At 43.1% G+C, this 12,556-nt stretch overlaps 1 protein-coding gene across 2 annotated transcripts in view; it reads right to left on the bottom strand.

Annotated features, from left to right (window-relative positions):
* SYT16 (synaptotagmin 16) overlaps window positions 1-12,556 on the bottom strand; it is a 109,714-nt gene that overhangs the window by 11,902 nt on the left and 85,256 nt on the right. For both annotated transcript variants that reach the window (XM_017807704.1, XM_017807705.1), the window contains 2 exons: window positions 8,336-8,779; window positions 7,067-7,256 (listed from right to left, as the gene is read on the bottom strand). In XM_017807704.1, the coding sequence (XP_017663193.1) occupies window positions 7,067-7,256; window positions 8,336-8,779 (634 nt within the window). The remainder of the gene's footprint in view (window positions 1-7,066; window positions 7,257-8,335; window positions 8,780-12,556) is intronic.

Below are 12,556 nucleotides of genomic sequence, written 5' to 3'. Positions count from 1 at the left end.
GGCCTGGAGCTTAATTTCCCCCAGCTGGCGTGCCCACGCTCCCAGCCTACATAATAAACGGCAGCACCGCGCGGCGAAGCAGCCCCAGAGCTCAACTCTGTGCTACTCTGTACTGGCAGCTCCATGCCAGGTCTCAGTTTGAGACCCAGAAGACCATTAGTCCTGGCTTTACCTCCCCGTTAAACCAGCAGTGGGGCAGAAATACTCTGAACTGGGCTCACTGCAGTTGGATCAGTAAAAGAGCAGGGAGAAGAATTAGACCCAAGCTTTTGGTCCCAACCCCACATTGTGAAAGTCTGGATTTTAGGCAGCTTGTGGCCTACTCTATAAATCATACAAGAGCTGAGAACTGCCTACTATGTTGCTGAGAAGCCAACTTTCCTTCCCCTATTTCACCAAGTCTCTGCTGCTCAAGTCTCCTCTCCTGGGGCTTACAGCTCTCACACAAGGGAGAGGCTGGAATCTGGCAACCTTCACAACATGTGAGTCATCAGAGAACAGACCAGCAGCACCTCTAATTTAAAATGCAGCAGAAAGGAATGCACTGCTCCCTGGAAGCACTTCTTGGCCTGAGGGAGGGAATTGCAAGCAGCAGTGACATGCAAGAGGGGCAGGAGATGAGGGCTCCCTGAAAGCAAGGTCCAGGTCTCTCAGGAAAGAAAGCTGTTTCCAGAGACACCTTAGAATCACAGAATCATAGAATCTGCTAGGTTGGAAGGGACCTGCAAGATCATCAAGTCTAACCCTTGATCCACTACTGCTGTGGTTACCAGACCATGGCACTAAATGCCACATCCAGTCTTACCTTAAAAACCTCCAGGGACGGAGAATCCACCACTTCCCTGGGCAGCCCATTCCAATGCCTGATTACCCTTTCTGTAAAGAATTTCTTTCTAATATCTAACCTAAACCTCCCCTGGCACAGCTTAAGACCATGCCCTGTTGTCTTGCTGATAGCTGCCTGGGAGAAGAGACCAACCCCCACCCGGCTACAACCTCCTTTCAGAGAGTTGTAGAGAGTGATGAGGTCTCCCCTGAGCCTCCTCTTCTCCAGGCTGAACAATCCCAGTTCCCTCAGCTTCTCCTCATAGGACTTGTGTTCGAGTCTTTTCACCAGCCTTGTTGCTCTTCTCTGGACCTGCTCCAGCACCTCAACATCCTCCCCCTTGGAGCTCAGTTCCTCTGTGATCCTTCTCTGCCGCCTCAGCACCCCATGTCCACCCCATTTTACAGCACCAGCCCTCACCTGGGACACCTGTTAGGCTACAGAGCCAGCTTACCATCTGCCTGCACTACCCAGCCCTGAGGAGGTGCAGCTTTAGTGCAGGGTGACCCAGCTAAAAGAGAACACAATCATCTCTCCAGATGCACAAGGTGACTCTCCTCTAACAAGGGCATTTCAAAACTTCCCACATTTATGCATTGCTGCTGCCTCAGAGAGGAGATGGAGAACTCTAAGAGCAAGCTTATCAGGAAGAATGGTTACACACCTCAGCAACAGCAACGGCAATGGTAGGGGCATGATGTAAGGATGCTTAAGCCCGGCTTTTGTCACCTCCAGCAGCGGTGCCCACAGGCATGGCTTTATTACACATCCTGTCATCAGATCTCCTGCAAACACTGCTCTGTAAAGTCACTGCAGATTTGCACTTAACATTCAGCTCCAACTGAAACTTGGAATGAGGAGAGTTCTACTCCGGTAGCAATGGCTTTTTCTTCTGCTTGTTTTAGGAGGGGGGAAAAAAACGTTTTTTTTTCTTGTTTACAGCTATGGGAGTGGGAGAGCACCGCCATACATCCACTTCAAATGCACTCCTTTGATTCAGAAATATCTTCATTTTTATATCCTGTAACATAGATTATACTTTTCATATACCTTTTATAAATATAAAGCTATTGAAAACATTACTGGATAACCATGTGCTATCCTTGGATGTCTAAGTATCATAGAATATCCCCCACAAAAATCTCACAATTGCTCCTTGGAAGTCCATTGTTCTGACACTTGTCTTTCTAAGCCTAATCAGGTCTCACATGTGGTGGGAAGAGCTGTGCCCAGCCAGTTCATCCAGCCAACAGTACCCCAGTACACACACCTTAGTAAAGCTATAAAAATACGGCATATGCTGGTTCCCTCCCAAATACTCCCCCAGTATCCAGCAATTTGTGACTCAAGAACTTCCTCAGTCAGAGGCAGTGTCTTTGTACTTAGTGATCCTCTGTGGAACTTTGAGAACTTCCCCTGTGTTGCACAGAACTCAAGTAGATTTCCACCATCCATGACGTTCTGCAGTGAGGAATTCAACAGTGTAGGTGAAGAGCTGTCTCCTCTTCAGAACCCACTACCTCCTCGCTTCCTTTTATGATCCTTTGGTTTTGTATCAGGAGAAGACAATGAGTAAGTGCTGTCAATTCACTTTCTCAATGACACTTGTAGACCTCCGTGAAATCTCCCCCCATCTCCCTTTGTTGTAACATCGTAGGAGGCACAGTCTATTCAGCTACAGCTCGTTGGAAGCTGTTCCCATACCCCTGATTGTCTCCAACACTCCTCACCACATCTTTTCAGTTCTATCATATGCTATTTAAACAGAGGGAGCCAGCACTGCACACAGTATTCATTAGACCACTGACTGTGTATTTACAATCAAATATCAATTTTTCATTTTGTCCACATTTGTTTTGGGTTTTTTTCACTGCTGTTGCTGATCCTTGAATTGACATTTTCCTAGAGCTATTTACTGTAAGACTAATATTTCACTCCTAAGTGAAATATTGAGTCCATCCAGATTAAGTTTGAATTCCACATGTGCTCCCATGCAATACTTTACATTCATCCACACTTCATCTTCTGCCTCACTGCCTGGCTGCTCATTACTAAGACATCCTTCTGGGGCTGCTTGCATCTGGCCTCATCTTTCTCACCCAGAACAAAGCTTTCTCAGCTGTTCTTATTGTAAGCTTATTTTAGCTGTTCAAGGATGGGCAAAAAGAAGGTGCAGAAGGAGAAGTGACTTTCCTACAATTTTACTGTGACTGACTGGCAAGCACTTGGCAGCAAGAAGCTTCCCAGAAAATCCCAACTCTGTTAACCAAGCTCTCTGGAGGACTGAATCCACCCCATCTTGCCCTGGCGAGGTCCCCCTTCTATTACCAATGACATGGAAGCATGAATCACAAAGCTTTAGGAGCTCAAGCAAGTTCCTTGTTCAGAGCAAGATATGCAGGTTAAACGTTAATTTTTTTATTCAGCTTCTTGGTCTGATTTGGAGTAATTAAAGGAATTAACCTGTGCCTTAGTTCTCCAGGAATGTAACATGGTTAATAACTTTAATTCTCTCACAAATAATCTGATAAAATAAAATCCACTAATGCCTTTCAAGCACCCTGATACCAGAGCAATGCAGATCCTAATGTAAGGATCTTAAATTTTCTGTGGGAGCATTTTCTGTGTTTCCTGGATATTGTTACCTGTGGCTCAGGTAAATGTTTGTTTTCAGAAAAGTCTTTAATTCAAGAACTTTCTCCTGTTACCAACAGAAATCCTGATAGCTTGTTCTCTCCCTCCTGTCTTTTCCAGCATTAATGCTATTGTATTTGTTTAATGGGGTTAATATGCTGCTGGTATAATAATGATCATGTACGGATGTAATTATAATGTGTGATTAATTCTGCAGCTGTTGAAAACCTTGGAGGACTTTTCTTAGGCGATGGAATAACTTTACAATAGTTCTTCTCAAATTGCACTACACACAGACATAAACCCCAAAAGAAATGCAGAAGGGAAAAGAAGGAAGGCTGGATTAGAGGAGAGAGAGCTGCACCCAGCAGAGCAGCAGATGAAGGTTTAACATCACATGGGCAGGCATCTCTCTGTTTTGTGTTTATACACTGACTAGTTCAAATGATTCCTGTTCCATCACTGTGATCCCAAGGTATTACTACCATGCACATAGTATGTAACTGGTTATAAATTTTTAAAGATGTCTCTGACAGTGGTGTAGGTTTCTCTTGTTACATTTTTTATAATAAACACCCTTTAAGAGAACATGCTGTGTTTTGTTCTAAGATACAAGACCACAGAACAAAATATGAACTCCTACAAAATGTTAGCACAGGTTAATGTTTTTTTTACAAGAACCAAATAGAATGAGGTGCACAGCACACAAGCCATTAGCACTAAAATACCAACAGTGTCCACATCTGACAAAACTGTAGATGCTTTCCTGCATGAGGCTTTTTGGCACACGGATAATTTACGGTCCGATGCTGCAGCCATACTCTTGAGTGCTCTTAAGTGCTCTGAATTATAATGGATCTATTTATGTGATCAGGGATTGTAGGCTTAGGCCTATAACTCAGCATGTTACCCAGAACAATACCTGGACACTTATCCTTGCCCAAACTATCCTTAAATCGCACAAATGTGACCCGAAGAGAAGACACAGATTTAAGTTTCTGTAAGATGTCCAGCTGTTTTCTAACCTGGTTATTACTCACGTAAGCACCCATGACTTTGATATTTACCTGACTCAGTTTAAAGGTGAAGGAGATGATGTGCCCAGGAAAAACTGAAACATGCACTATCCTCCTTTTCTTCTCCAGAAAACCAACTCTTTCAGCCTCTGCAGCCTTTAACACCTAAAATCACCAGTGCCCCAGTCCAGTTCCTTCTCCTGCTCACAGTGAAATCCCTGTGCCAGGATGCCAAGAAGGAAGCATGCATGCTATAAGAGTACAGGTGGCAGAGAAAAGGATAAAGGTGGGCAAAAAACACAGCTGGAGACTTTGCTGTTATTCAAGACTCTCCTGCCATTCTCCACAGCTGCAGCTGGCAGCAGCAGCAGCCAGTACTAAAGCCACTGGGCTGCAACAGGACTACATATGGGTCCTGTGTAGAGTCTGTGCTTGCAGGGCTGGGAATAGAGATGGATTCTGTCCATTGCCTTCTCCTGGTCCTACCATAAATGGCTGCCCTGAATAGCAGTTTGAGCTTGGTATTTAAGTGCCCCAAAGCACTATTATATCTGAAATTTCCATGATACTTTACAGAAATCACTCCCTTTGAGCCTCAAACGACAGAACCAAAAATAGGACCTATTTAAGAAAATGCAAGGGCTCTTTCCTCACCCTCCAGAAAGCGGGATACCACCTTTAGTTTTCACCTCTTGAAGGACTTATTGAGCATCTCATTCAGCCACCAGCATGTTTCAGACAGTAACGATCGGACCTCACAGCACTCCCCTGCAGTGCCTGAGGAGTTATCAGTGAAATGCTGCTCCAGCATCTGAGACAAGTGCTGGTTTTCTTCCTTCTTTTTAATTTCCTTCAGTTTCTGCTTCACTGGGTTTTCCTTTTCTCACCACACCGCTGGGAACTTTGTAGGCACAGAAGAACAATTAAGAAAGCAGAAGCAACAATGCAACTTGGAATAAAAGAAGCAGATTGTGATAGGTTCAGAATTTGCCTATAATCATTTATGGATCTCTGTGTTTCACCTAAAAGCTGATCTAACACTGAGAGACACTGGTCTGACAATGTTAAAGTTCTTTTGGATACAGAAAGGATGAGAAGAAACAACTCGAGATAGTCTTAACAGCAAACATGAAAGAACTGCTATGAAACAATGTATGCACTGTTAGTTTGGCTGACAGAAGACTTTGCCCACCTCATCAAACAGAATAAATTAGATTTATCTGAAGCCCCACAAACATAGAAATGGAAAATTCAGTCAGAATTTAAAATAAAAAGTCCCTCAAGGAATGCCTCCTTTGCCCATATCCTGCTTCTGTTCTTTTGTCATCAACAAACACAAAATGTTTTTAATAAAACATGTAAATGTTAACAAGAACATGCCTTTAAGTAACTCACATAGAGACCTATGTTGCTACAGATAATAAAAGATGAGCTAGGACTACACAGACTGGGGTCAGGTGTTTTACTGCTGCACAGGCTTGCCCTTAATTCTCGAGGGACTAAATGATGACACATTATTTTTGTAATATACTCCAGTATAGTTTAGTAGAAACTCGAGTTTTCACATCCATACACTGAAATATTACATAAATATTTTGCTAGATCTGGGCCAAAGAGCAGAGTATCTTGCAAAAGCAATCTTAGCATTTTGCAGCTACAGATATTATGTCAAATCCAGCGAAGGCAAGGAACCGTCAAAGGTTATTATCTTTGACAAGTAGGCAAACATCACGAAAAGCAAACACACCAACAGACAAACAAAAAACACACATTATTTCACATTGCCATCAGTTGCTGGTGTCAGACAGGAGGCAAAAGGACAACACAGGATGAATACAGTGCTGCCATTCAACCCCTGAATGAGGCATCCCAGTGGCAAAGCAAAGATCAGGTGCTATGGCTTTGTGACTCCATCTATATCATGGACAGCAGCACTATCCATGTCAAGGACTAACTACAGCTCAGGCACTAACTAAACCTACTGTAAGGCAATTTCCATTTTTTCCTGTAGGACTGGAGGAAAGGAACTCAACTATTGTGACCCTGTTGTGACAACTTTCCAATTTTCCTTCTGCAGAAGATTTTCTTGTGCAGCAGCCGAGAATTCACAGCAGGAGGATCCCCAAAGGGCCCAAAGCACCAGGTCACCCAGCACTCAGCAGCACAGCAAGGGGACTAAACAAAGTATAGCCCTGGGAAACACTTAATGGCATGAGGCAGGGCCCCTGTGGGTCACATGGTAACATATAAACACTTGGAAAGTGCTTCTTTCTTTTTATGGATCTGCTGAGAATTACCCTGTGCTTTGGGTATAATGACACTTTTGCCTTAATCTGATGTTGTAAAGGTATATGCAATAAAACAGACATTCAGGTATTACCATCCCATCAGCTGTGTCTTCATATGATTGCCTCCAATTACCCTGTAACATTTACCAACACGCGCATCTGAAATAAAGGCTTTTAATTTTTCATCAGGTGCTCTGCAAGGAAACCCGGCTCAGAAAAGGCATAATTGAGTATCTCGAGGAAGAAAATAAGAAGCAAATTTTGACTCAATGGTGTTATTTAATAGCAGTGAGAGTACTTACCAGGTGGCCTATTAATTGCGAGGTTTCGGAAATGACTGCCTTTGATCATCTCCACCGACAGCCGCCCCGTAGTGGCATTGTATGACAATCCCACGAGCAGCTCTGGCACCCCTCCATGCGACAGGGACTGTGTTGAAGAAGCACTATCACTGTGAGAGATTGCTGACAGACTAAGCTGAGAATCTGCACTCTGCAGGGAAAGAGCACCGAGAGAATCATCAGGACATTCACCACCACCCTCCCCCAATTTATATCTTCTAGTCTCATTTGGTAACAGCTCTCTTAAGAAATTACAATAACTAAGAATTAATTATGCTGGGGCACCAGGAGAATCAGAGCGTCACTTTTACAAAAACACATCTCTGAACTTTCTCTTTAAAGATGAGGAACTCTGCATAATGTGTTATCACTACTGTAAATCAAAGCCTCTGAGATAACCAAACATCCTACTACATTAATGCTCAGTCAATCTCCCTGATAATGGCTTTTGGATGGAATACAGTTTGCAGTTTGGGGTTTTTTGGTCTGTGCATTTTCTTACTTTCTTTCCTTGCTCCCACAATGCTCTCTCTATTCCCTCTTCACCTGGAGTTCGATGTTTTATTCATTTTGTGTGCACAGCCTCTCACTGAGCTTTTTGTAGACAATGAATCATGACAGAGCTCATCTACACAAATTGATTGGCATAGCCAGAGCTGGATACAACTGTGATGTGCTTGGGAAATTAGGAAGCAGCACAGCCAGTTCCTCTTCCCGTGACCCACCTCTCCAATTCCATCTGTCATGTAAAGGAACATTACTAAGCATTTCTGGCAACATGGAAACTGCACCATGTGGAGATACACAAGCTAGTAGCTAGGGCCAAATGAGGTAGCTCCTGCACTGGCAGTAGTACAGGTCCACCAACACAAGAATCACAATGGTGCACAAGAATCACTGTCCTTATTGAAATTAAGACATAATTAGCCTTGGTGGTTCCTGGATCAACCTACTATTTCTGAATGGCACAGCATGTGATGATTCGTGTAGATGTAGTACATACACATGGTTTGGTGTCAGCTTGCTAGCTGATCTGTTGTTAATAAAGCACAGCTTTGCATAGGGAACAAATATCCTGTGCTTCCCCTTACTGATAACTTTTTAAGTGACAGCAGGACAGATCCACCAGTCACATGCTAACAGCCCTGAATGAAAGACGTCAGGTAAGGCTGGTCCCCGCTCACCAGACAAACAATTTTATGGATCCCATATGTCTTTCATCAAACTTACACTCAAGTTACTTCTGGGCTCCAAGACCAGTGTCACCTTCACTTCCTCTTCCTGGCTGATGTTGCTCAGGTAGAACAGCTGCTCTCCCATCATCTTCTCTCCAATCATCTTGTGCACCGCGTAGAGGCGGAAGCGAACGGCGTGGCTGCTTAACTCCTGTGGTTCCAGCTTACCGAAGGCAATTTTATCCTTGAAGATGGGGATGGGTCCTCTCTGAACGCTCGTTTTACCCCTCTGTTTCTTGCCTGGCATCAGAACTGTGTGCACTTGCCAGGTGTTCACACCGCTGCGGTCTTTGTCTGGGATATCCCTGGCCTCCAAGATAGTAACCACCAGCTTTTGACTCGAGGGTTTATAGTTGAAGATGACATCTAGATCACCACATTTGCAGATGGGCTCATGAGTGCCATGATGAGCTGGTACACTGTTCACTTCATTATGTTCCTGCAAAGAGAAGGAAGAAATAACACCTCCACTGGAGTTCAACTGTCTCTGTGATCTGAACTCCATTTAAAAAAGATTGTTCTTCCTCGTGCCTGCAAGTGTAGGCAGTTCCTGTGCAAAATAAAGACCCCACTGTTTCTTGAAAGGGCAATGATTGTTAATTGCCTGATTTTGTGTAATATTCCCCATGCACTCTAGTAAGCAATAGCACTTGTTGAAACATTTCCAACAAAAAGTTTCATCAATATCTACATGTTTTGCAGGAGACAGTTAATTTGGAAAACATTCCTCATAGGAAAAACTCAACAAAGGTTTTTTTACATTTCATTCACAGCAATTTTGAGGCATCAACAAAATGTTTTGACCAACTTACTTATGTAAGTAAGTTTGACCAACTTAAATGTTTTTACTAACTTACAATGTTACTTTGAACGTACATTGGAATTTTTTGTCAAGACATATTTTTTGCATTAGCAAAATCAAACAATTCAGCCAAACCTGCTAACTTTTTAGATATTTTGTTCTGCTATAAATTAAAAAAATTAAGCACTGTGGCTCAGTTTGATGGGAGAGGAAATCACCATATCAGAATTTCTTGCAAAATTGAAATTCCATTTCTAGATGCTACCCTATATTTCAATACTTTTCCTACAGCTAAGGCAATGATAATGGAGAAAAACAGTCTGAGTAAATACATACTGACTCTTTATACCCTTTTTAAATCTCCCAAGAGAAGCATCTGTTCCTTCTGTTCTGTTTGGATACTAATACATTCAGAATAAAAATTCAAAATAAACAAGCACAACATGTGCAGACCAATCCACACACAATCTTTTACCTACTTTTAAAACAAAAATCATCTTGATAAAACAAGATAAAAACATGGATGCTCACCTTACCTTTTGCTGAGTGGGCGTGTGCATTTCTGTTCAAAAGTGCTTTTTTATCTCAGAGCTAGAATGTGCTTCATGTGATAAAGGGGTTGCTATAGTGATCAATGATTTGTATTTAAACATGAGTATACACTGTACTAGGGAAAGATTTTCAGTTAATAGCCAGAAGGTGAATTAAGGCCTGTCACCAGAATCTGAGTCACCCTCCTCCTCAAACATTTCTCTTCTTTCGCATTTCAAGTAACACTTCTTTTCAACACAGGAATCTTATTGTTCAGAGAACAGATGATGGGCCTTGGGATGTCTGATGTAATTCCCTTCAGAAGTGCCTAGGGTGGTACGTGTCTCAAACAAGGCCTCAGATAAACATCAAAATTTGTGTTTACTTCCTGCCAATCTACTTTTCCTAGTGCTCAGATTAATCTGCCATGACGTGCAAAGCTCCAGCTCTCCATATTTTCAGAGGTGTTTAAGACTTGTGCACGTGAATACAAAAGTTCAAGTGTGCAGACTGAGGCTGGAGACCTGCTGTCAGACGTCTTGCAGAAGTAATGTCAAAGGGAGAAAAAAACACCGCTTGGGCAACACCTAAAATGACTTGGTTGGCCACAAAAATACCTTTCTGTATGAACAGCAGGCTGCAAAAAAACAAAAATGCAAGGTAGGCCAGGTTGCCTGGAGAGAGCGTGGTGTTATGCAAATGTTAAGTGCTGCTCTCTGTAGCTGTCAAGTTATTTCTGTCTGGTTGATGAAATAATATTTAAGAAGGAAACGTAATGGGATTGTGCTTGACTCATATTTCCCTCCACATTTTCATCCCTTCACACTTTTATCTGTGCATTTGCTACTGAGGAGATGGAATCAAAGCACATTCAAGGGCTGCTGCTAAGGTGTGGAGACAACTGTGCTTGCAGCATAACTTTGCTTTCATCCACATGCCTGAGCTGGAGAAGGTGAACTCCTGGGCACCATCATAAACCCACAGGCACGAAGATCCAAGAGGCAATTTCCCATCCCAGCAGGGCTAAGTATCTCACCTTCTGGCAGCGTGTAGGGCAGGCTGAAGGTCAGAGATCTGGTTTTTGACTGAAGAGCTAGATAGGATTTGGATTTCAGGAAATGTCAAATCGTGCTACTGGAGCTGCAGTCACATCCACTGCAGAGAAAAACTACGTGAACTGGAGGCAGAGAGGGAAAGAGAACTGCCACACTCCGTGGCAGTAACCTTTCCATGGGCAACCAAGCTTTAGAGACCTCACAGGGTGGCCCTTTCTGTGCTATCCAGGACTCAGCCCTGTACAGGTTTGCTTCACACACAGTAATCTCCCTTCCGTGGAAGTCATTGACAGAACTCCCCTCAGCTCTCAAAGCTCAGCTGGGCTACAAGTGCATTGTGAACATATTGATTATACAGACACTTAAATTGGAATCCAAGGAATGACTGGGGTTTAGATATTTCATCTGAATTTCTTTCCCTCTGCCCAGCACAGTTGTTGTGAAGTCAAGCCAAATATACTGATTGATACTGCATGTCTAACCTGGTCATTCAGGACAGCCAATATCCACTTCACTAAGTAAAATAAGTCCATTTCTGCCAGAGAAACCTGAAAGAACAGCTAATCATGGATAAGGATTGAAACGGTACTTGTGGTTCCACTGCAGGGGCATAAAATTACCATTTCCGTCTCTAAAGAGAGGTCCTTTGAGTGGAGCATAATAGCACTTGGACATTTCTGGCATGTCAGAACATTTAGTTCCTGCAATAAAAAGTCTTTCATTAATGCACACAATACCTTCAGATGAGAAGCTGCTTGTAGCAGATAAACTGGGTCTTGGGTATATTTGCCCCCTGATGCTAGAATCATTCTTTGCATTTGGAAAATGTAGATACCAGGAGCAAAACAAGAGATGTATTCCAAAGAAATACAAGAGGACACTGGAGACACTGAGGCACATGTGAACCACAGAAATGCACATCAAATTTGGAAAAGGATAAATGAGCCTCAGATGGGCAGACAAACAGCAAAAAGAGGGCAGAGCTGCTGCCACACAGAGTTTGCATGTGATGAGCAGTGTTTTGTGGGACTGGATTGTTCAGCAAACAAAAATGCTGCTCCAAACACCCCTTAGGGCTTGAGCATATGCCCCAAGGAGCTGCCTTCCATCTCTTTAACTGGCTGCAGGCAGCCTGCAGTGAGGATAGGAACCTTTCCCTCAAAGCCTTGTTGCTCAGAATGTGATGGAAGTATTAATTTCCACAGCTGAAGAGCAGTCTCTTTTAACTCAGGCAAGTGTGACCTTTGTGCTGTTCTTTTAATATGTCTGATGCAGGCTGATATTTTTTCAGACATTTTACCCTGTGGTAAAATAATGAAAATCAACACATCAGGCAGAGAGATTAGGAGAGAAAAGGGAGATGCTAAGTAATCAAGTGTTTACAATGCCTTAAAATCCAAAATGTTTTCTTGAGGCTTCAAAATAAAGCTGCAGAACTAAGGGAAAGCAGCCTTGGGTTCCCTCCTTCCCTAAACAGTTGCCTGGTATCAGTGGGGACCAGAGTGATGGTCACTTGGCCAAGTCACAGGCCACCCCCACCAGCTGTGTCCAGCTTTCCAGATGCTTCCCATTGTCTAAATCATAGAAAACACCTGGAAAAAGAGGCACAGATCTGACCCAGTGACCACATACCACGTCCCGAGACGCACACCTTGCATGTAGAGCCAGTGACAAAGCCCTGGGCCACCACAGAGTGCTCTTTGCTAAATGACAGTAAATGCTGTCAGGCAGCTAATGGCTCCAATTTCAGCTCAGAGACTGCAGTCAGAAAGCAGGCAATAAAAGAGCTTCTGTGAATTAGTGTTAGTAGCAAGAGGTAAAATACCAG

This window comes from Lepidothrix coronata, unplaced genomic scaffold (genome assembly GCF_001604755.1).
Source record: "Lepidothrix coronata isolate B3197 unplaced genomic scaffold, Lepidothrix_coronata-1.0 Scaffold19, whole genome shotgun sequence".
Classification (NCBI taxonomy): Eukaryota; Metazoa; Chordata; class Aves; order Passeriformes; family Pipridae; genus Lepidothrix; species Lepidothrix coronata.
This window is presented reverse-complemented; position numbering and strand designations above follow the sequence as displayed.